Source organism: Ceratina calcarata, unplaced genomic scaffold (assembly GCF_001652005.2).
Source record: "Ceratina calcarata isolate Rehan_Ccalc_2016 unplaced genomic scaffold, ASM165200v1 scaffold514.2, whole genome shotgun sequence".
Lineage (NCBI taxonomy): Eukaryota > Metazoa > Arthropoda > Insecta > Hymenoptera > Apidae > Ceratina > Ceratina calcarata.
In genome coordinates, this window is record NW_017175971.1 from 1,091,618 (window position 1) to 1,115,805 (window position 24,188).

At 44.4% G+C, this 24,188-nt stretch overlaps 3 protein-coding genes across 4 annotated transcripts in view; 1 reads left to right on the top strand and 2 right to left on the bottom strand.

Moving 5' to 3' along the window:
- The window catches only part of LOC108628264 (chaoptin), a 143,960-nt gene that overhangs the window by 96,655 nt on the left and 23,117 nt on the right, over positions 1 to 24,188 (top strand). For both annotated transcript variants that reach the window (XM_018030060.2, XM_026816316.1), the window contains one exon: positions 2,567 to 2,647. The gene's annotated coding sequence lies outside the window, so the exon portion shown is untranslated. The remainder of the gene's footprint in view (positions 1 to 2,566; positions 2,648 to 24,188) is intronic.
- On the bottom strand, positions 5,573 to 7,821 carry LOC108628235 (maltase 1-like). The gene is made up of 2 exons (XM_018030005.2): positions 7,706 to 7,821; positions 5,573 to 7,177 (listed from the first exon to the last, which is right to left on the bottom strand). Exons 1-2 carry the CDS (start codon positions 7,790 to 7,792, stop codon positions 5,573 to 5,575), a joined length of 1,692 nt encoding a protein of 563 aa, XP_017885494.1. The 5' UTR covers positions 7,793 to 7,821.
- Positions 13,568 to 15,500, bottom strand: LOC108628236 (maltase 1-like). Its single transcript, XM_018030006.2, has one exon. It carries the CDS (start codon positions 15,425 to 15,427, stop codon positions 13,736 to 13,738), a length of 1,692 nt encoding a protein of 563 aa, XP_017885495.1. The 5' UTR covers positions 15,428 to 15,500; the 3' UTR covers positions 13,568 to 13,735.

Here is a 24,188-nt window from a genome sequence, read left to right on the forward strand (position 1 = left end):
TAATACATAAAAGAAAAAATCGAACACGAATTTACGTGTATATAAGAGACGCGGTACCTGACGACAAGCTGCGATCTTCAGACTCAAACTTGCCTTCGGGACGCTACCGCGTCCCTTCATTTTAGAAGATTTAACAGTGCTTCACGATACAGAGGGAAATCTCGTTCCGAAATGAAACTAACTACAGGAAACGAATTCATCGAGGGAGACAATCGACGTTCAGAAACCGAGAGACGGATTTGGTTCGACGGTCGTAAACTTCGTTACAGAATGTTCGAAAGTTTGTACTGTCCCTGGCAACTGCGCCAGCCCCGGCGGCGTTTATGATAATTAAATGGCACACTATTAACCATAAAAGCGTCGCGGCGACAATATGCGAGCGCGTGGGACTCGAAGTTGTTTTACGATATTATAGTGCTAGAACGAGATACCCCATTGCGTCGCGCTGATAACGTTTTAACGTGAGAGAAAAGTACGTTAACGGATCGTTCGCGTGCTCTTCCCGCGAATTCAAAATAGTATTCACTATTATAAATATGCATACAGCGTATGCCAGAATAAGCGTATTTTTTTTCTTGCTTGTCTGTTTTGCCAAAGGGAGTGCGTCACGCGATCCTTTCAATTAGTCGTTAGTCAACGCACTGTGCATGAACTTTGTTTCTACAGTGTAAATTGATAAAAATTCATTTTAAACGCCGTTTGCATGAGCTGCGATTGATTCGGTAAAAATATTTGTTGTTCAACATTTATTATTACGGTCACAGAGAACGAATGCCCGATCCATCGAACGTATTAAAAATATTGCGCTTTTATCGGTTGCGTGCGCGGCGAATCAAAAAACGCGTGAACGTGAACAGTTATCGTGGGAGGAATAATGAACCGAGCGACAGGAGAGAAATTGAATTTCATTAACGAGAAAGGTTCGCGCCTGTTCACGCTAGAATTGTCCGAAATCATTGATGCGTTTTATTAGTTATCGTGTCTCCCCGGGAGACTTTTATTCCACGTGATGTTTTTCGATGCCCGTCAGAAAAACTCGAACACACAGTTTTAAAAGATACTATATATGGATTAAAATAAACGACAATTATACAATTATTTTTAAATACGCATTGTTTTAAAGAATTGCTTTTAGTAGAGGAAGACCGATATGACGGTCCATAAATCGATCATCCATGAGTCAAAACGCGTTTATTGGAAATCTTGGAAAGAATCAGACACCGTTTGTTTTGTGCGCGGCAGTTTCATCGACTCCCTGGAGAATCGGGGCTGACGTATAGCCGGAGCAGTTTCCCGTCACCGGGAATCATTAAAACTTCTCGAACCGAGCCCTCGGGTGCGGTGTCAAACGAAAGAAGCGTCCAAAGATATATTTCCCTTGAACGGAGCATCCTCTCCTCCCACGGTTTCTCGCCTCGCCCACCCTCTGACCAAGCAGTATTCTCGGGGCGATGTCAGTTCGCAACGGGAAGTTAACTGATAAATAGCAGCTAATACTTATGAGCAGATCGGTGCGTACTACAATTTCCGAGCCACTTAGAGGCAGGTTTCTCCGAATTCCGTTGAAACATTCCTAGTTTAACGCGCGTTCGTCGCACGGTTTTTGCGCCTCGGGCCCTGTCGACGACGTTGAACGATCGCCTTCCTCGCCTCGGGGAAACTTCTTACGGCCCCGCTTGGATGGGCTTTCGAGATGATGGGTGACACCGATGAACGATTCGGGATTAACCCTTTCACCGCGGTGGGACTCTACGATGTTCCACCAGAAGTATAGTAGATTGGTTTACCCTTCGTGTTTAGAACAAGTTTAAATCAATGATAACGTCAATCCGATTCGACGGACAGGCGTTCGAAGTTAATTGCGTGCGAGGAGTGCAATATTCCGTAGGAATAGGGTGACCTGGGAGTCAATTTTATATAGAGAATGGATGCCGCGTTCAGTGATCAAAAAGCAATCAAAAACGCGAAGAACACGGCCCTGGTTATTGGGTATGGAGGTGCCGATCGAAAATGCACGCCGCTCTTGGTAATCGAACCCGGCCGCGGATCCACGTAAAAATGGGAACTTTATCCGCGGCATGAATACTAATTGGCGACACGAGCGGTTCCCCGCACGTCGCATTTTTCGCAGCAGAGCTTTTCCCCCTGGCTCGCTTAATTCGCGAGCCGATGTCATTAACGTCTGTGATTCGCCGATAAATTATTCGGGGTAATTGGATTCGGAGGTTGGGTAGAAAATCCAGCCGGCTGATATCGGCTGCGATTGGGACAACCAAATGGAGTGACGCTCTTTCTCTCGCTCACTGACAAACGCACAGAGTACGTACAATCTCTCGTTCATTATTTACCGATATGACGATCGGCTTATCGTCCAGCTCAAAGATCGAATCCTGCAAAATCGGCATGGAGGCACGTGCTCTGATCGACGGCCATCGTACTGGGAGATTTTGCGGTTTAACGTAGGGAACTAACAATAAGTCCCATGCGATTATACGTGTACTCGGGAAAATACAGAATCTATTTCGTATGACAATGGAGTGCACATAAATTTATTTTAATGTTACAGATTCATACATCGACGTGGCAAGATTGTTGAACTAGTCAAGGATAGTCATCGCCCAATGTAGGATTAACGTCACCAGCAAAGGTGAGTCCGGCTGTTCTTCAAGTATGTTGATAATTAGATGCTCAGATTTTATAGTAATAAAAGATGTTCTAAGAACGTTCGACGCTGTGACATGTCAGGCGGTTGCACTTCGCGATCGATCGATACTTTCCGAGTATTCGCGAAGGGATTAATTGAGTAACACGCGAAATGCATTGCTGGGTTTCTTGCGGGTCCCGCGCGATGTTGCACGCAACACTTTTCCGTCCTCGGCGATGAAATTAAAAAGAAAAGGGGAAAGAAAAACGGAGGAAGATTGCTCGTCGGGAGCGCTAATCCTTTGAAAGGCCGTGTTCCCCGGTGAAAATTCACGGTCCGCGTGATAAAAGTAAGGCGTCGAAAGCGACTCTGGGAGAGAGAAAAAGAATACGACCACCGGCGTTTCCACCGGGTGGAAACCGAGCAGGAGCTACCACGAATTAATTAAGAGGCTGTGAGTTACCGCGGCAGGGAAATAAGACGAGACGGCCACCACCAAAATATTTGGTACAGATTGGCTGGGCGAAACGGTGGAACGTCGACGATGACTGCGATGCAACAACCCTGGCGGCGGAATGAAATTTTCCCCAGGGAAGTGTTTTAATATAGTCTGGTGAGCTTCCGGAGGAAATCAAGGCCTCCTCGTCTCGGCGCCTTGTCTGCGGCACGGATATAATTTTAACCAGCGATATAAATTATCCGAGACTCCTCCTATTGTATAAACATATTTTCCATTTATTACAATTTATATAAAAGTTTCCCGCGACGAGAGATTCATCGATGTGTCTACTGTTTCGGTCAGGAGTGCTCGACGTCTCGTTTTGCCGTGTCAGATATTTAAACGACGCCGAACGACGGTAGTAACAGGCACGAAGCCTTGAAGATCACTCGAGGGGAAAGCTCGCAGGCGAACTTTATCATTTATCGCGACAACTGTTATTCCGGAGGTAAGGGAAACAAAAGCGCCGATGCGGCATGATTGATCCTATCGCGGAACAAACACCGAGTCGTACCGGAAAAATACAGGCCACGCGAAACGGGAAGACAAAAGCAAAGGAAAGAGTCCTCGGCGTCGTCGGTTCCCAAGCGAGGGAGCGAATACGTGCGTGGGTGTACACAAATGAAGTCGATGGTGTGCACGAGGGTGCATCTTTTCCGAGTGTCTCGGCGACGTCTGAAACGGGATAGGTGGAGGAGTAGGAGGAGAAGAACAAGGAGGGGTGGAAGGAAATAACGGGAACAAGGGACAGGAGGATAGAGGTTGAAGAATGTGCACTCAACGTGATTGGTGCAACGGCATGCCGTTGCACACTGGAACCATGGAGGCTGTCTGCATGAAAACTTGAAAATTTCCACTTCGGGTACTCGCCTACGCGTATACGGCCTCCGACGTCATAGGTACACGTACACGTACGTACGTCTCATCCCTTTCCAACTCGTTCCGCATCTTCTAAGAACGACCAAACAAAACGTCCTCTACGTATACTTCCGACTTTCTTCCCTTCGGGAAAAATTTCGAGAGATTTTCCAACCGTTCGTTCACGAAACTAATTATTGAACCAATTTACACGCTTTATTTAATTAATTACTCTGTTCTAAAAAAGTGGCAACTTTCGATCCTCAACATTCAAGAAATTGAATAACGCGACTATTCAAAGATCAGAAGCTGACCAATGCCACATACTACTTATAATTAATGAGAGTATAAACAGATTTGACAAACTTAACTAGTTAAGTCAGCGAATCGATTTTCCAACTTCGAATACACTTTTGAAACACCACAGTAGTTTTAATTGGTAGATTACTAGATGGGAGAAACAAAATCTCCTGTAATAGGAATTTTTTCGCTCGGTGACGACGACGACGACGACGACGGCGACGACGGCCGCGTAATTATTCTATGAATATTCGGAAACTCATGAAAGTTCCAGTAAAACAGTGAGCGGACTCCGACCGTACTAAATAATTCAATTACATTAAATCTGGAAGCGGTCGGTCAGTTAATTAACAGGCTGCGGATTGGCCGCCGAGTTGTTTTTTTATCAATCGCAGCTGACGCATGCGAGAAAAAAATTAGCAACGATCTAATGAGGAAAACAGAATTCCTGCTCTGACAGAAATGTGAGAGGCTCTTGATTAAATTTTTTATAATTACACGGCGTCAACCGTGGATATATAAAAGTCATTCGTATTTTTCATCTTTTATCAACCGAACGTACGTAAAAATTTACAACATGGAGTCGCAATAGAAACGAAGCAAGAATTACTTTTCTTTTATGAAAACAATGACAACAAAGCGATATTGCATACAAGAGGATAATAAAGAAATGGAAAGAAGGCAACATGATTAAAAATTTTATTACCGTAGAAAATTACTTGCACATTCGATAGTTCGTTTATTAAAATCTGAACGATGAAGCGAGCCGAGGATTGTAATTATGCAAAAACGGTGGAGCCATGAAAATTGTAATAAGTAATCAGCCGGTTTTTTAAATAACAATGGGGCTCATTATGAAGTTTTTGTGGGTTAGTTTTGGATCGATATAAACAGACTGGCAACTTGTACAGCCGGCTTTGTCGTGTTTTCGCTACAAATAATTATGAAAGTTTGCTACTTGCATCGCGAGGAAACTGTCGTACGTGGAAAACAAGGAATTATTAATCACAATAAGAAATTGACATAATTGAATGAATGTATGATATTATCATATTACATGAACATTATATAATACTGCTTTAATTTTATTAAAAATATCTACAATTTCATTATATAATTCGTCAACGTTATTACACTCGTTAACAAGCGTAATAATAAACATCTTATCTACCATTTTATTTATCAAAAAATTATTGTGGCGATAACACGCCGAGCTGATAAACCTGCGTCCGGCTGAGCAGGTCGTCCGAACCATCTCGATCATGATCTGATTAAGCGGCAATGACCACAACAGACGCAGATCCAGGAACAGTCACAGCGTCTCCGTAGACCAAGGTACCAGGAGAAATGTCCGAACCAATGCTTGCTGTATAAACCTGAAGGATAGTATCGTTGGGAAGATCCAAACTGGCTTTAGTATTTACGGTGACAGGCAAGTTGGAGAAGTTAATGAGCAGCAAAGCGTATTTCCGTCCCAATTGACGAACGACCGCCAGAACCTTGTTCTTCAAGACGGAGACTTCTGCACTTCCCTTCGTGAGCACGCTGCTATTTTTAATAGCGACCATTGCCTTGAATACTTTGTAATGAGAAACTTCGGCCACCTTTTGCGCGGCCAGGTTCAACGTTTTATAATTAGAGTTGACCGGCAGCCAAGTTTTTGGACTAGTGGAGAACCCAGCACTGGTGGTGTTGTCCCATTGGAACGGTGTCCTCTCAGGGTCTCTGGACTTCAAATAGAACCTCTCCGGACCGGCGTTGCAGCCAGCCGTATCGACGGTCTCCTCATACGTGAACCATCTGTCCTCCATCCCGATTTCGTCCCCATTGTAAACAACTGAGATGCCGGGCAGCATCATCGACAACATCGTGATCTGATCCGCCCGTTTACTGCCGAATCTTGCGGCCACGCGATGATTGTCGTGATTGCCCACGACCCAGTTAGCTACGTGCCCGCTTGGTACAGAGTCCATCCAATCATTGATCTCTCCCGCGAAATCCGCAGCGGTCGATTGTTTGTTCAAAGTCGCCATGAACATGAAGTTAAACGGGACCGAGCCGTAATTGTAATACTTAACTGTGTACTTATGATCTGCGTAAGCTTCCGTGAGGACGAACTTCTCATCGGTATTAGTTTTGCTCGTGAAATTGTCCAACAGTTCCCTCCAGCTCTTCAAAACCAAGTAGGTTTCATGCAGATTCTTGGTGTAAATGTGTACCAAGCTGTCGTAGTCGTCTTTGGGGATGTCGGTCCTGTTGGCGCTCGGCTCGTCACGGAAACCTGTATCCTCGAACAGGTGGTTAATAGCGTCGATACGAAAACCAGAGACGCCACGGTTCAACCAGAACGTCAACGCGTTCTTCATCTCCTGATCCAAGAGCGCACTGCGGTAGTTGAGATCCGGTTGACCAACGGCGAACTGATGTAGGTAGTATTGCTTCCTGACGTCGTTCCATTCCCAGGCAGAACCCTGGAAGTTACTCAGCCAGTTGTTCGGCGGCTGCCTCGTCCCGTTCACGATCTTGGCATCCCGCCAGACGTAATACTCGTCGTAGGGCTTGATCCTTTGGATACTCTTCTTGAACCAAGGATGTTCGTGAGAACTGTGGTTCGGAACGAAGTCCAGCATCACTTTAAGTCCGAGGGACTTAGCCTTGGCTACGAGCTTGTCAAAATCGGCCAGGGTACCGTAACTCGGATCGACGTCCGTGAAATTTGCGATGTCGTAGCCAAAATCGACCTGTGGACTCGTGTAGATCGGCGACAGCCATACTACTTGCGCGCCGATGTCAGCTATATGCTCCAACTTACTAGTGATACCGTTCAAGTCACCGATACCGTCCCCATTACTGTCCTTGAAGCTTCTCGGGTAGACCTGGTACACGACGGCGTTATCGTACCAGTTCGCGTTCGCGACTGCACCGAAATATAGCAAACAGGCGATGATCGTTAAAAGGTAGTATTGCTTCCTGACGTCGTTCCATTCCCAGGCAGAACCCTGGAAGTTACTCAGCCAGTTGTTCGGCGGCTGCCTCGTCCCGTTCACGATCTTGGCATCCCGCCAGACGTAATACTCGTCGTAGGGCTTGATCCTTTGGATACTCTTCTTGAACCAAGGATGTTCGTGAGAACTGTGGTTCGGAACGAAGTCCAGTATCACTTTAAGCCCGAGGGACTTAGCCTTGGCTATGAGCCGGTCGAAATCGGCCAGGGTACCGTAACTCGGATCGACGTCCGTGAAATTTGCGATGTCGTAGCCAAAATCGACCTGTGGACTCGTGTAGATCGGCGACAGCCATACTACTTGCGCGCCGATGTCAGCTATATGCTCCAACTTACTAGTGATACCGTTCAAGTCACCGATACCGTCCCCATTACTGTCCTTGAAGCTTCTCGGGTAGACCTGGTACACGACGGCGTTATCGTACCAGTTCGCGTTCGCGACTGCACCGAAATATAGCAAACAGGCGATGATCGTTAACCGAAACATGTTGGATCACTGATGCAACCGAACAATTCTCTGCCGTTTTATAATAAACCGAACTGGCAAAAAGTTTACGGTTTTTTCCACGGAATCGATAAGATAATTTCGCATTCAATCTTTATTTTCAATAACATGTGAAGAAACACTTCACACTCGTTATCGTACCTGTAGTCTCGAGTGTTTTGCTCAGGTATTGTTGATGCAATTCGCGATTTTGATAACAATAACTATCTCTTCTTCGTTGCGAATTTCTCGTAAAACGTTATGAACACGTGATGTAAGAAGAACTTCTACGTTACTTCGATACAGCGAATTTCACCGCACGAAATGCAACTCGGAAGCAATGTAACGATAAGATTTTTCGAGGTGTGGGGCCACTTGAGAAAACTTAAACACGCCGGGGCCGCACTATCTCGCGTGTACTGAGCGTTTATGCGTGCCGGCCCCATAACTGCTATCGTAGCTAATTACACAGGCAACCATACTACAGCCCCAGAGCTTCGTACTTTGGTTCTTAGGCCAATTTCAAGCTGACACGAGACCTGTGGCGAATAAACTCACCATTCGTTTCAAGCCTTTCTACGCTTTAACATTCGCCATAAATCGATAACTAAATATCGTTAATTATCATTGAATCGTTAAATTCGTACGCCATCGGCTATGTCGTACGCCTCGACACGGAATAATTAAACAATTGGCTAATTGATTCCAGTTGAATGAGCCGGGAATTAACGAACGTTCGATTAAAACGGTGTAAAATTTTTTATTGAAAGCGATAATGGACGAATGACAGTTTTCCGTCACCGAGAAAATCCGTTACAAAACAACGATTGTTTTTGTTCAAACTATAAATATTTGACAACCGAAATTGACAGCGGAAAAGAGGAAACAACAACGAGCAAAGTGCATCTCGCCGCTATGTATATGGATCGTGAGTGGTGCTCCAATTTCAGAGCCATTTTCATGTCATCCTACTGGAAATAGTGGCTGTTTTATAGTCGGTATTATCAATAACGATTCGTCTTAATTGAACAAGAAAGGAGATACAATGATCCCGGACCGACTATTGTGTTGGAAACGCGATGCGCGAAACAAAGAACATGGCAAAAATGTATTCGTGGCTGAGAGCTGAAAAGCTTTTTTCGTCGATTTTCAGTACGGCCGATACGCTCGCCCCCTCGCGTCCCTTTTTCGATTCGGCTCCCGGAACGATTTATCAAAATTTCAGCCCCTCGATAAAAACTGAAATTTTCAATCGGTTTCTCGCGCGGTCCCCCACCCGTCACCGACGTACAGTTTTAAACAAACCGTGCACAAAGATAGTTGGCCCGCACCAACTGCCAATATTCATCAAATTTGAACGATATCGCAGTGTGACTACAGGAGGGGAGGAAAACCCCGTTCCTCCATTCATTTTTTTCTAACGGTTCACACGCGGCGAACAAAAGGAAACGATTTTTTGGAATTGGTCGACAAAATTCTTTGACACGCGCTGTTTTCAGCGTACAACGATACGGAATTCGCATGGGGAACACGTTTCGTTGCCGAAAGTGTTATCAGATGAGTTTTTTACAACACTCGAATATCTACTACATTGGTGCGTCAATTCGCGATGCAGATTTTGTACAAAACAGATAGAATTCTTTTAACTGTAAATATTCGAAAGCAATGATTCAATTAAGCCGTCTCTCGTTTCAAATTAATCAGATTAAATCCTTTTGTCAGCTATCCGTCCATGGTTTAATACATTTTCCAACAATAAACGTGTTTCGCATGCGAAACAACGCGACGGTTCTACGGTGATTTACGTACGAAGATATAAGCGAATCCTGCGGCAACCGGCAAAGATCAACGCGGTACCTAATGCATACCCGCGTAGTGGAAATGCTCGCGGTGGGACAAAGTTTCGTTGCCAGAGCATTATTTATGCGCGTAATTTTCTTCTTGGCTTATTGCGCGAACTACGTTCATTCATTGTTTCACGGCTGCGCGCCTGGAACAATTTCATCGAAACAATGAATCATTCATACCGCGAAAACGTCCCCGTCTTTTCCCCCGTTATCGGCCTTTTCCCTGTCACGTTCCTTATTCCGATCGTATTTTATTTTTTAACCGCGCAATGTAAGAAACATGCGTGTTAGGAAAGAGAAACACGCTTTATGCGTAAAAAGAAATTATAAACTATGTATTGGAAGCAAGTTTCATTAAAAAAAAAAAATGTTTCCAAGCGTTAAAACTGAGCGAGCAGTCGGAAAGGGTTAATTTTCATAGATTTGCGGCGTGCAGGATGAAAGTTGAGCTTTCACGACGTGCGATCGCTTCGAAAGTGTAGACGACGAGGGAGGGATCGGCGCGGTCTCCGTTGTAACGAGGCCACGTTATGTCAGCCACCCTAGCTACCGAGGGGTAGTCAAACAACCCCCTCGCAGTTTACGGCCGTAATTAACTTCCTAGGTTATTAGCCCTCGTTCGCGGTTGTACCCTGCTACTTCACAGAACTCCTGTCTCCGTCGACTCTCTTTCCAGAGAATGGGGAGAATCCTCCCTTTCCCGCCCTATTTGTATGCCACCCTTCCGCGGCTCGACTTTCATCCGACGACGACCAGCCATTTTTCGATGAATTTCCAACGTCCACGCCGCTGCCCCGCAAACAAGGAAATTAGATAGCAGTCGTGGCAACAAAATTTTAATCACCTATTAGCTAATTTTTAAAATACAGCCACCAAACTACTCGGACGAATTTTTGAACAGATCAATTGCTCAATTATTGACATGGTGTCTGAGTACAGATATTATTCGAGGGTGTGAATATCCTGAAGCGGATAAAACATATTTAACGATCGACGGAGGACAAATTGCCGGGAACGAAAGAGAATGGGCAGAAGCAATGGTGCTCGCGGAAAACGCGTCGACTCGTTACATGCGTAATGCCGAACGACCGTGCGCATTCGAGGCTACAAATTAATTAACCCGTGCATGCATTATCATCGAAAGCACAACACACGACCAGGCAATGCGATCCTAATTAAATTTTCACTGCGCGCCAGTCCATCCGGTAAATCAACATTGTTGGAATACCGTGAAATTAAATGAAAGCACGTTCTTCGAATAATTACAGCGACGACGGTTGCGCGCCCCGTGTAAGCTGTCAATTGCCTGCCTTTCGAAATCGCATTTCCGCATTTGAAACATCAAACGTTGCTATTCGGTACTTGAAAACGTAAGTGTTAACTTGGATCGACTGATAACGTAAAATATTTGTCTTTCTTGTCACTCTACGTAGAGAACCTCCAATATAGCTCTTTTCAAAAGTATTTTTCAACGCAATACAAATTAACAACAAATCGATTCCACAAATTCTTAATTAGATCTCGATATTACAAAAAAGCTTTATTTTCTCAATTAACCTCGCTTAAAATTTCGTGTTATACATCAGCGACACGCTGGAGACTTGCCGGTTCATTTCAGCTTCATCAAAACCGAGTTCTCATGTCTCATCAAGGGACAAATTTCGCCGTTGTTCCCGGGTACATTTCGTCCAGGGATCCGGTTCTAAGTGACTCTAAAGCAATGGTCTGACAGCTCGCAGCTCGTTACACGACTGGCACGCGTTCCGGGACACCTGAAAATTTCGTCCGCGGAAAATGAGACACTGGGAAGAGCTGCGATGCAAAAGGTTGAGCCACGGAGATTCGCTCTGTCGCAAGAACGTCCCAAAGCTTAGACATTTCTGACACGTTGTGAAAGTAGCCACGCTCGAAATAGCGTACACCGTAATTCCGGAATAACAGTTTTTCCCTGAATACTGTTGGCTTTTATACCCGTCCGCCCCCTCCGACTCTTCTTCGTTCATACGTTTCAATTCTTTCGTCTCTCCCTATCCAGAGTAATTTTTTGTCGGTATCGTAGCAAACAAGTTCCACGAGAAATTAGCAGGGAAAATTGCTGAGGAAGAACGTAATTGAAACGCGGAAAGTACGATGAACACGGAACGACGGCCGTGCATGTATCGTCGATAACCATGAAATTTGATTAAAGACGGGGTGAAATTCAATTTGATAATGATTAATATCCTATGCAATAATCTCCTATGCATTTTCTAGCCGGCGGCAGGGTTTATTGAATTTTTCTTGAGCAAGAAGGGTCCCGCAATCTCGAAAAGTCCAATTTCCACGGCAGCCAGCGCGTTGTACGCGGTCCGGTGGTATATATGTAAGTTTTGCAATTCATATTTTGGAGTAAAAACGGTCTCTGAAGGGCGAACGACGTTCGCCGCCTCTCAAATGGAAATTGCCGCCCGGTCCAGTTTTGTAGGTACAGCTGCTGCTGTGGATATAAAGCTAAATACAGGGCCGTTGATAGAATTTCGTGCGAACGAGAAATAGAAAATCAGCAGAAAAAAGAGGAAGAGAACCGGCCCGCGGCGCGTCGCTGAAAATTGACCGAACGTCGTGTAGATTTTTTTCTATGAATGTGCACGTGCCGGCTGTGTCGATAATAGAATGAAACAAAATTACCACGATCGTCGCTTGTTTCTTCCTTCGCAGTCGTTTCGAACGCGAGCAGCTGTCGCGAAACGTTTGCATCAAACTAGCGCACAACAAGCGCCTGCATTATCTGAAACACTTCTATGTACGCGTGAGAATTGCACTCTTCCCGTGCGATACGCGACGCACGTGGCGAGTAGCTGTTCCAATTAAAACTGTTCATTAGCGGGAAGTAGAAAGAGTCGTATCCGTGTCAGACACCGGCGGCGCGTAAACATAGGCACCGAGCTATTTGTGCGAACCACTGAATACAGTTGACACCTCGGAAAACTCGGCGAAGTGACTCCGAAATAATTTCGCTGAAACGTGTCTACCCGAAAAAAAAAAAGAATATGAGGAGAGAATTATATGTTTTAGTTCCAAGTTAACGCGATCGTTAGAAACGCGGTCACTAGTTCCTTAACGAGGCATTCGCTCTAACAGAAAATTAAACTCAGATGTTAAACTGCGGCAACTTTCTCGCAGACATATATGTGACGCGTGAAAATTGGCAAAATTAATGAGCGATCAAAGGCACAAATAGCTAGTCGTTCCATACAGACGAGGATTTCTGGTTCGTCAATTTTCTCGCGGACAAAGACGAGAATCTGTGGAACGACGCGACGCTCGATATTTATGAGGTGGCAGCGAAAAATGCAGCATGATGCTCGTGGGATCGCGAAGCGCGTCACAGCGACGGCCTGCCACTTACTCGAGAGGATACGGGGGTGGGATCGCGTCTGAATGGGTCGCTACCTACGAGCAGAGGGTGAGACATTCCCTGAGATAAAACACCGATTCAAAGCACTTCGCTGGAATGGCCACGCCGTGGGAAACAGGATAAATCGATTTTGTGCGACGGGATCTCGAAATGCATCGATCAGAGTTTCGTAAACAACGAGAAACTTTGCTCGCTACTTACGATGATGCCGTTCAATTCGGTGGTTTTAATAAGGGAGATCTTAAATTAAACTTCAAAATAATTTAGAAAGATGATGGTAGAATTCTTCGAGTACGTAACTAGCTGCATTTCGGAATTGTCAAATTTTCGTGGAGCCTCGGCGCGGTATGAAAAGTTTATAGCCAAGAATTTATCGGAAAATGGCTTGCGAGGAATCTGTCGTACGTAGAAGTCAAGGAATTATTAGTTGCAATATTAAATTGATATAATTTAATGAATGTATTCTATTATCTTATTACATTGAATCTAATGTAAAATATCTAGTTTTTAATTATATAATACAATTCGACGACATCACATATATAATATAATTCGTCATTATCACACGTGTTAGCAAAAATAATATTTAACATTTTATCTACCACTCTATTTATTAAAAAACGATGGTGGCGATAGCAAGCCTAGCAGACAAACTCGCGCTCGGCTGAGCCGGTCGTTCGAACAATTTCAATTATGATCTGATTAAGCGGCAATGACCACAATAGATGCAGATCCAGGAACAGTCACAGCGTTTCCGAAGACCAACGAACCAGGAGAAATGTCCGAACCAATGCTTGCTGTATAAACCTGAAGGATAGTATCGTTGGGAAGATCCAAAGTGGTTTTAATATTTACAGTGACAGGCAAGTTGGAGACGTTAGTGAGCAGCAAAGCGTATTTCCGTCCCAATTGACGAACGACCGCCAGAACCTTGTTCTTCAAGACGGAGACTTCTGCACTTCCCTTCGTGAGCACGCTGCTATTTTTAAGAGCGACCATTGCCTTGAATACTTTGTAATGAGAAACTTCGGCCACCTTTTGCGCGGCCAGGTTCAACGTTTTATAATTAGAGTTAACCGGCAGCCAAGTTTTTGGACTAGTGGAGAACCCAGCGCTGGTAGTGTTGTCCCATTGGAACGGTGTCCTCGCAGGGTCTCTGGACTTCAAATAGTACCTTTCCGGACCGGCGTTGCAGCCAGCCGTATCGACGGTCTCCTCATACGTGAAAAATCTGTCCTCCATCCCAATTTCGTCGCCATAATAAACAACTGAGATGCCGGGCAGCATCATCGACAGCATCGTGATCTGATCAGCCCGTTTAGTGCCGAATCTTGCGGCCACGCGATGATTGTCGTGATTGTCCACGACCCAGTCAGCCACGTGCCCGCTTGGTATAGCGTCGATCCAATCGTTGATCTTTGTCGCGAAATCCGCAGCGGTCGATTGATTGTTTAAATTCACAATGAACATGAAGTTGAACGGGATCGAACCGTAACTGTAATACTTAATCGTGTAATTTTGCGCTGCGTAAGTTTCCGTAAGGAGCAACTTATGATCGGTATTAGTTTTGCTCGTGAAATTGTCCAACAGTTCCCTCCAGCTCTGCAAAACCAAGTAGCTTTCATGCAGATTTTGGGTATAAATGTGTATCAAACTGTCATAGTCGTCTTTGGGGATGTCGGTCCTGTTGGCGCTCGGCTCATCACGGAAACCTGCATCCTCGAACAGATGGTTAATAACGTCGATACGGAAACCAGAGACGCCACGGTTCAACCAGAAGGTCAACGCGTTCTTGATCTCCTGATTCAAGAGCGCACTGCGGTAGTTGAGATCCGGTTGACCGACGGCGAACGCATGCAGGTAGTATTGCTTCCTGACGTCGTTCCATTCCCAGGCAGAACCCTGGAAGTTACTCAGCCAGTTGTTCGGCGGCTGCCTCGTCCCGTTCACGATCTTGGCATCCCGCCAGACGTAATACTCGTCGTAGGGCTTGATCCTTTGGATACTCTTCTTGAACCAAGGATGTTCGTGAGAACTGTGGTTCGGAACGAAGTCCAGTATCACTTTAAGCCCGAGGGACTTAGCCTTGGCTATGAGCCGGTCGAAATCGGCCAGGGTACCGTAACTCGGATCGACGTCCGTGAAATTTGCGATGTCGTAGCCAAAATCGACCTGTGGACTCGTGTAGATCGGCGACAGCCATACTACTTGCGCGCCGATGTCAGCTATATGCTCCAACTTACTAGTGATACCGTTCAAGTCACCGATACCGTCCCCATTACTGTCCTTGAAGCTTCTCGGGTAGACCTGGTACACGACGGCGTTATCGTACCAGTTCGCGTTCGCGACTGCACCGAAATATAGCAAACAGGCGATGATCGTTAATCGAAACATGTTGGATTACTGATGCAACCGAACTATTCTCTGCCGTTTTATAATAAACCGAACTGGCAAAAAGTTGACGGTTTCTTCCACCGAATTGATAAGATAATTTCATATTCAATCTTTATTTTCGATAACATGTGAAGTAACACTTCACAATCGTTATCGTGTACGTGTAGTCACTTGTTTCTTCCTTCGCAGGCGTTTCGAATGCCAGCAACTTATGTCGCAATACTTTTGAATCGTAAGGCGCAAATTTGTCTATATCGCCGGCATTGTGTTATACGTTTCAATGGGATTTTGGAATACGTCGATCAGAGTTTTGTAAACAGGGAGAGAGTTCGCTAACTGCTTACGGTACTGCCGTTGAATTCGGTAGTCTTAATATTGAAAATCTTAAATTAAACTGTAGAAGAATTTAGAAAGGTAATGGTAGCATTTTTCGAATACGTACCTGGCGCAAAATTAGAAAGAGAAATATAGAAATATCAAGTCAGCGAGTACTGCGAAAATGAACCACATTTTAAGTTGCCGCTAATTATATACTGAAAATGCATCTACTTTAAATGAAAATCCAGCACGGAGAGCAATATATATACATGTCAAGTTTAAAATATATTCGAATCATGAATATATTACGAGTGAGAGCGAAGGGTAATGCAGGAAACGTGTAATTAAGAAACTTCTTCGCATTGCAGCGCCTGCATTAATACAAGAAAAGTAATATCGAAGTGAAATCTTACCGACGAGAGGGAAGTCTGTAACTCAACGTCAGGACTCTCGCATACGTACATACATAAATAATTTTTCAGTTAAATGTCTGAGGTTTTGAAATGTAGAAAACGAATTTTAAAAGTACTCTTATTTGCTTCGTTATTGTTAAGACAGTTTCACCGTGTATGCAGTTAAAAACTAATACTTTCAATTGTAGTTACGATTTACAAGCACTTAATCATTTTGATTGAACAGTATTATATAATTTAATTTTCTTATCGTCTAAAAATTAGATGTATGTCTCGGATAGACCAATCGCAAGCTGCCTCTTATCATTAGCCTACAAGCATTCGTTGGCTGTTTATCGTTCGCCCTTTCACAGGCTATGTGCAATTAAAATAATTAGTAAGAATAATCTTGAGTCTAATAGCGAGTGCCCACGAGCTATGAGGCGAGGCTCGACGTGGTGCCCCGTTAGAAATGCGCAACGCTACCCATAATTAAAACGCACCGTCTGGGCAACGCTCCAATCCGTCCTCACGCACTTTTAATGCTCGACGAGCTTCCAACCCCTTAATCCTTCTCTGTCATTCAACGGTGGAAAAGTATTTTCTCCGTCGTTGAATAAAACTCGCCGCGAGCTGAACGTTCTTGAGAACCGATCTCGGCGCTGGTTTCCTCGCGATTTTCACTACTTCAGCCGAGCTGTCGCTCGGGTAAGTCCCGAGGGGCAAAAACTGGGTTGAAACGTCGTTTAATTAAGTAAGATTGAGGAACAAACGTACTTCTTTCTGATTATTTTCAAATTATATAGTATCTCTTAGCATGGAAGTTACACGATGATTATATTATTCTCAGGAAGATAAGATTCGTTTTATCAATAATGTAAATAATTTGTTGTCTAAATGTAATACAAGACAGTCGATATCTGTAGATAGATAATTAAGATTTATCGAATAAGTAGTCCTAAGTCCCTAATACATCACAAGCTGTCAGAAGTTCAACGATAATAATTTGGCTTGCGCAATTATGATAAAAACCGATAAACGTTTTCAGTCAGCTCGTGGCAATATGGGCATCAGTGATTGCAATCGTGTTATCGGGAATCTTTAACACACTTTGTAAGTTACCTCGTTGTTTCACACGATGCACCTCAGGTTTAATTACACAACAGCGATTGAAAGAATCTATCGGCAATTATCGATTTCGCTTTGCTCAGCAGTGATATGAAATTTCTTTTAAATGACATTATCGATGATAAATGATAATTCTCAATCTTGTACGATGACAAGACATCTTACTTAACCGACGGCAATTGAAATTGTTTATCAATTACACACTGTCAGAATTCCGTGCAGGGGAGATCGATGGCTGGTCGAAATCTCGAGTGGCCTGATTAGCGAGCCTCGCGGGAACGTTTAAGCCTGAGCCGGTTGCGATCGGGAAGGGCCAGCGAACCGTGATCATTGTCTGATGTTCCGATGTCGAGCGATTATCACTGTGCCGTAAAATAGACCGGATTCCAGGCTTGAAATCGTCGGTGCACGGTGTCTCGTTATACCACGTGTCGGACGTCAAATGGAGTTCACGGCGCGTCCGTTACATTGACGGACATCAAGGCGGGACCTCTGACGCCGTTTCAGCGGGCCAACAAAGCGGTCAGTGAAAAGATAATTAACCTGGCCAGATAGGGTTTCGAACGGGCTTTCGGTCAACGTTATCGACGTCAAACGACGTTTGACGCTGCCACGAAACGACGGCTGACTTATATTCGCCGCGGAAGCAAAAATCGGAAACGCTTAACGAGACACGCTCAATTTGCGCACGCCGTATACTCGAAGCGGTTGATTGCGCAGCAGCCCGTGGTGCTAACAGCCATGCCAAACGTAGAGATCGTTAGTAATTATGACCTTTTTTTATCGACTCGAGATTAAAGGCCTTTTTATCCGTTTTACTACCAGCGAGGCACTAATTTGTTAAGGTCCCCTTCCCTCGTGATTTTTCGTTTTGCTTCCTCCAGTAGAAAATGCTAAATGCGATCGATGACAAGTATATGTGCAGGTGTACCTGTGCATTCCGTGTCACAGCTATAAAACGGAGTAGCTGCTAACAGAATTTCTTACGCAAATCGCGTTTCTCGACGAAACCTCACGATCATCGACCACGCAACGATTACATCGTTAGAGATCAGATCTTACAAGCGAAGTTGCGACTCGGTACCCTAATTGGAGTCGTGACGCGGCACTGGCAACCTGTAACCAGCATTCTAACTGCCAGGAATGGCATCGATATTAACGGGAACACCTTAGCAGCGTAGCTTCCGATGCAATAATAAGGGCCGAGCGGTGCACGTAGTTCCATGTTATTGCCGCCCGATGGGAATGAACGCGAGTTGCAACTTCGATAATGTCAGTTCCAGTCCGCGGTTCGACTTCGATGAACGAAGTTACCGGTTACGCCGGTCTTTCGCCGATATAACGCTTGACGTGCTCGACGCAAACAAGAAATTCGCAGGAAAGGGCGAATTTTCTTCATAACGAACAGGTAACGCATGGCTGACAAAGGAAGATGCCGAATAGCTCCGTGTTCGACCCGAATAGTTTCACGACGTTGAGAAATAAGTCGAGCGGGCGTTCCGTGACGGGCGTTAGATCGCCACGAGGGGCTAACCTAATTCCGTGCCTTTGGAAAGCCGCGAGTAATTTGCATAAACGTTCGGATCGAAGTTTCCCGCGCGGATGAACATCAACGATCGATCAGCGGCACCGGCGCGACGGCCGCGGCGGGGCCACCCCGTTTGCGGAGCGGAAAGAAACCAGGGAAAATTACTTTCTTCCAAGTGGAAGTATCGGAGAAAATGAGAATAACCGGTGGGGAAGCGAATTTTTCAAGAGAACGTATACTTATTTCTCGGTCGACCCTTCACTCGCAAGCTGTACCAGCTATTCCCCCCCTTTCAAACGACGTTTGTTTTACTTCCTCAAACAAATCGTAGGAAATTCATTTCCTTTTCTGGCCAGCGCCGTGAAAAATGCAATAACAAAAACAACGTAGAATTTCCATGTTCCTGTCCAATGCTACGTTCATAGCGCACTGTGTTTATGTACATATAAAAACCATTGATTTCATATTTGCGTTCAGACAGAATTTTCAGAGCTAATCAATAATCAAAAAGAGTCGCAGTTCTATTTTTATCATACGAAATCATCTTCGAAGATTCAACGAAAATCGTATTTTCTCTTTTGTACAGCTCGGGACAATGAAGATTTGGCATTAAAGTTATTACTATTATTATCAATGCCAGATCGAGCATTGAAAAAAAAAGACAGGTTTATTACTGTTTTTTAATCTTGTCTCCCTAGGAGAAATTAACACAAGCCGGAGCTGGCCAGGAATCATTGTTCCAAGCTGTACGAAATATCTCTCTGTTACTGCTAACTTTTACTACCGCGGCATGGGCAACAAAACTAGCTGCTCACAAGCGCCGGCATTCTCTTTTTTCAGAGGTATAACGAGTGGAGGACCCTCTCGGTAAGCTAAATTTTTGGAGAAACCGCCCTTCGGCGTAATTAGCGCCGAGTTAATGAGGATTTAACATATCACAATTATAAAATTTAATGCTTGAGGAAAGCGATTTACGCTGTGTACTAATTGCACGAGAAATTAGAGAGTATCATGGCAATAGACAACTAAACAAAATCACACCAAGGCTTTGTAAATATAACATTTCCTCGTTGGAAGAGGTCTCGTTGAATTACAGTAATGGAAACGTCGAAACTCGTTAAACAGTAAAGCAGAACATGTTACATGTTTAATGCGTCAAAGTAACATAAATATGCGTATTATAATGTTAAATGCAATATGCATTGCGTTATCAATATGCAATGAAATGTATGTTTGGTTGTTCTCGTGGAAATATATCGAATTTATTAAATGAATACATTAATAAGCCATACGATTCTGATCAAACGAGTGTTGCAGAATTATAGAGCAAAAAGATCGTCAGAATTACATTTTTCGTATTTATTCCTAAATTTTTTTTAACAGGTCCTTAAGGAGGAGTAATAAAAGGTAAACCAGCCATGATAAATCGGGAAATTGATTACGCGATTACAATGGAGGGGTGAAGAAGGAAGAAATATAAGCCAGCCGAGCCTCGCCGAGTCAGCTGCAGGCAAGGAAGAAATTAATCGAACGGCCGCGAAAACATTAACATATACAGGAGGGAGGGGAGTTAGCTGGATGCTTTGAGGCGGATCCGAGGCCTTCGCGCGCCGCGGTTTTAATGGATGCCGGGGCGTTGGGATTAATTAATTTGCGATAAAAGAGGAAACCCTGGGTGATGAAGTGCCCGCTTTAAATAACGCGCCACGCGCCGTAATCCTGGCGCACTCGTAACGACCATTTATTGTGCAAATTGGAGAATCCTTAATGGTTGGCGCAATTAGCGATACCGATGGTGCGTGACACATCTCTCTCGCACGCTGAAAACTCGAAACTCGGGATACCACCGCAGCCTGTAAACGTTCGGCGCGACGATGAAACGCGGGAAAGAACGGGCCGATGATCGATTTAACCGCGCCAGCGGAGAGGGGCGAAGAGAGCTCGTCGACTCGTCGAGTCCCTCGTCTCGTTTCATTCATTTCGTCGGCCGACGGACGGGCAGCCGTACGTTTTAACGGCAACAATCGGTGTCGATGGCGTCGATCGAACCGAACGGATGCGCGCGATAATTACGGAGATTGCGCGCCGATGAAAACAGCGAGCCAGGAAAGTGGTGTTGGACCAGGCGGGCTCGGAGGACAATGCTTGTTTCGGTGATATTCGCAGCTGGCCGAGTCTGCTACCGACCAGTGGCCAAGAATTGTTCCCAATTTTTTAGCGGGGCAAGTCTCGAGTCCGATCTCACCAAAAAACGATATCCATAGTTGATAATAGGACTATACTCGATCGGCGATCGATGTATGATATTTTGAATACGAATTTTATTGATTTTTTTCATTGTTTTTTTTTCTGTCGTTTATATTGGGAAAAAACTTGCGCCAATATCGTCCGCCAATATTTCGCCCCGATGAATAGAAAAATAGAAACAGCAGGTTTCTCCAAGTTCTCCGGGGAGCGAATCGACCGCGGCACGCACGACGATACAACAGGAATAATTATTTGAATTACGGAAAAGGATAAACGCTGAGTTGCCGGCGCGTGGCACAGTCCAATAAACTCCCTTTTTTCTTTATACGTAGCTATACATTTTTCTAGTTTGCATACTAAATGCTGCGGCCGACGCTAATCTCCGCTTACACCGGTGGAATTTTTAATGTCGGAGGAATAAGCGCGCACGTACTTCGGCCGTGAGTGGTTATTTATGCGGTCGGCAAAAAGCGCGACGTACTAGCGTGAATCTTTTCAATTAGAACCAACTTTGATTTAAAGGACGCGATTGATAAACATCCAAAAGAGCAACATGGTAAACGAATAAGCAAGATAATTAAGCAACGATTCCGTTGCGCGTAAAATTTACGAGGCGAACAGCCGAGGTGACGTAAGAACTGATAAAAGTTAACCGTTCGAATTAATCTTCCCTTCGAGTTTCATTACAGTTTCGCTTTAACGTGACATCGATCGCAGCCGATAAAAACTTTGGCCATTTGCACAGTGAGAGCAAACAAAATGTAACACCGTAGTTTCTTATTTTCCCAGTCGAAGCTTGCTTAAGGAATTGCATCGGAGAGTAATCAGCAACTGCTGGCGCGCGGAAGGTAAACCAGCGCGCGAAACAATATTTTCATTAACGCCTCGCGAGGTTGCAACCGTTATCGGATCCGATGCAGGAATCGAAACCACCGTACTAGATATCTCAAACTTTCTCACCAGCCAAACAAGTTTTCTTAGCCTATCAGCGAATTCCAATTTCGTTCTCGCGAGACCGTCGCGTTTTCACCAGATAAAACGCGGAGATAGTCTTTTCCCCATAAGTGGGAAAGTAACGCGTTCGGATACAGTTTGAATATGCAAACTGCAACCGCGAAACAATGGCCGTTTAGCTTTGAATTTGGGAGCCGTGGACTCATAACCCGGGGGATCCAGCCATTGGCGTCGGCAGGAGCTGAACATTTCGAATGCGGAACATCGTCCCGATCCTCCACACGCTGCGAAGTGAGATTCGCATTCTTATTCTCCGTTTCGTTTAATCGCGATCGTAAACCGCGGATCTTCGTACGGGATAATTCGCGGGCTTGTCTGCCCGGTGTTTGCAGATTAAACGCCGATTCGCTTTATAACTAAAAGTTAACAACCGTGCGTATACCGTGTGCAACATTTGCTTTAGCCGCGTACATATTTTCCGAATCGAACATGCAAATCGCGGTCGGTTAAAACGATTAAAAGCCACGCGTACCGTATTAAAAGTACCAATATTAACCGATGTTTATTGTCTCGCGAAAAACGCGAATATTATACACCGTTTAAAACGCAGATATCAAACGTAGATCATAGGAATTCAGACGAGTCGCAGGTTGTATGTTTCTGCGAGTACGCGCTTTATCGTGGACGCGACGAACAAAGGGGTAAGCGTAAAGATTTATGAGATCCCGCGCGGGTGACAGTTACAAAAATAATTCTGGAAAAATACGGGATCGGTGTGTTCCTGACAGATTTTAGAACCTCGCAAATATTGGCCGTGTTCCCGTTGCATCCCACGGCTTAACTTTTTCCATTCCATCCACGTAACGTGAAAAAAATATGCTATGATCGACAAAAATCCTGGTTCATTGATACCTAAACGAGTTCTCTTTTTTTTAAGAGCTCATTTCATTTCACAAGCCCCGTTATTATAAAAGCGTACGGTTAAACGATGTTGGCAGACTAAAGCGAACCGTCGACTGCGCCGGCAAATATTTTCGTGCGAGAAATGGAGAGAACAATTGTAAGCACGTGGCCGAGCAACGACGGGAAGCTATAAAGCAATGGCTACTAATTTAATAGAGGCATGGCAGAGTGGAACCGCGATGGCACGACACCGAGAGGGGCGAAACAGTAAAGTGACTCGAGGAGGCTCGTAATGGCTATGCAAACTATACCTACAGTTTACAGCCACAGGGAAATTTAATTCCAAGTGCTTACCAAGATGCTACATCATCCTTTATTAATCCTCCGGCGTTGTAACTCATACGTATCTCGTCTAAGCTGGACTTCGCTCGAGATAATCCGTACGCCTCAGTGTCTGAAAACAATTGAAATAATTCTTGTAAATTCATCCGACGATCATTTGTTTCCCACCGTGAGACTCAAGGAATGAACTCGTGTACACAAAAAGGAAACATTGAAACGATAAATTAATGTAGGGTATTAAAAGTTGAATGATCAATGTCGTGACTGTGACCTCGTTCTTATCTTAGAATATCTCGGAAACGAAAATGGCCCGAGCTATTAGATTAAAGCTCGGCGACGATTTCAAAAGCAATTTAAACAAGCTTCCATTTTTCGCTGCCGATTTAAATAATCCATTTAACCCCGGGAATTATATTCAATCTTTCATCTTTCGCATTTACTAGGTCATTCGTTAATCGTACGGCCAGATAAGATTCAATTGCCAGCACCGGACCCGTTCGAATTTCACGTCAGAAGCTGTAAAACGGAGTCATAAAACTTGGCAGCACGCAGGCATCCATTATTTTACAGCGTTCCAGATTCTGGGGAAACTTCGAAAGAGTGCAGGTTTATACAACCCTATAAACCTTTTTCTAAGGGGGATGCTCGCAGGGTAATCAAAGTCTAATACGAACGGACGATATACCGCTCCAGGGATTATTTCTTTCTAAGATCTTCGAATGTTACATGCAGAATCTCTTTGTTACATGAAACATGTGTGACTTTTACATTGCAAAGATCAAAATGTACGTCGTTTTATTAACATCTTAGGCACTATGTGCCACTATAGTGGCTTTCGCGGGTCTTTGTGTTGTACCGTGTTTTAAAACGTACCATACTGAATTGTATTATTAATTATTAGAATAAATTGTTAAAGTTAAAATGCGTGTATCATATATTTAAGAAAAAT

What these genes read in the sequence shown, in the direction of transcription:
- LOC108628235 (XM_018030005.2), bottom strand. Translation starts at nt 7,792, where the DNA reads ATGTTTCGGTTAACGATCATCGCCTGTTTGCTATATTTCGGTGCAGTC. An exon ending in ATAACGCCGTCGTGTACCAG is followed by an intron (nt 7,178 to 7,705) that starts GTCTACCCGAGA and finishes GTCGTGTACCAG; the next exon opens with GTCTACCCGAGAAGCTTCAA.
- LOC108628236 (XM_018030006.2), bottom strand. Translation starts at nt 15,427, where the DNA reads ATGTTTCGATTAACGATCATCGCCTGTTTGCTATATTTCGGTGCAGTC.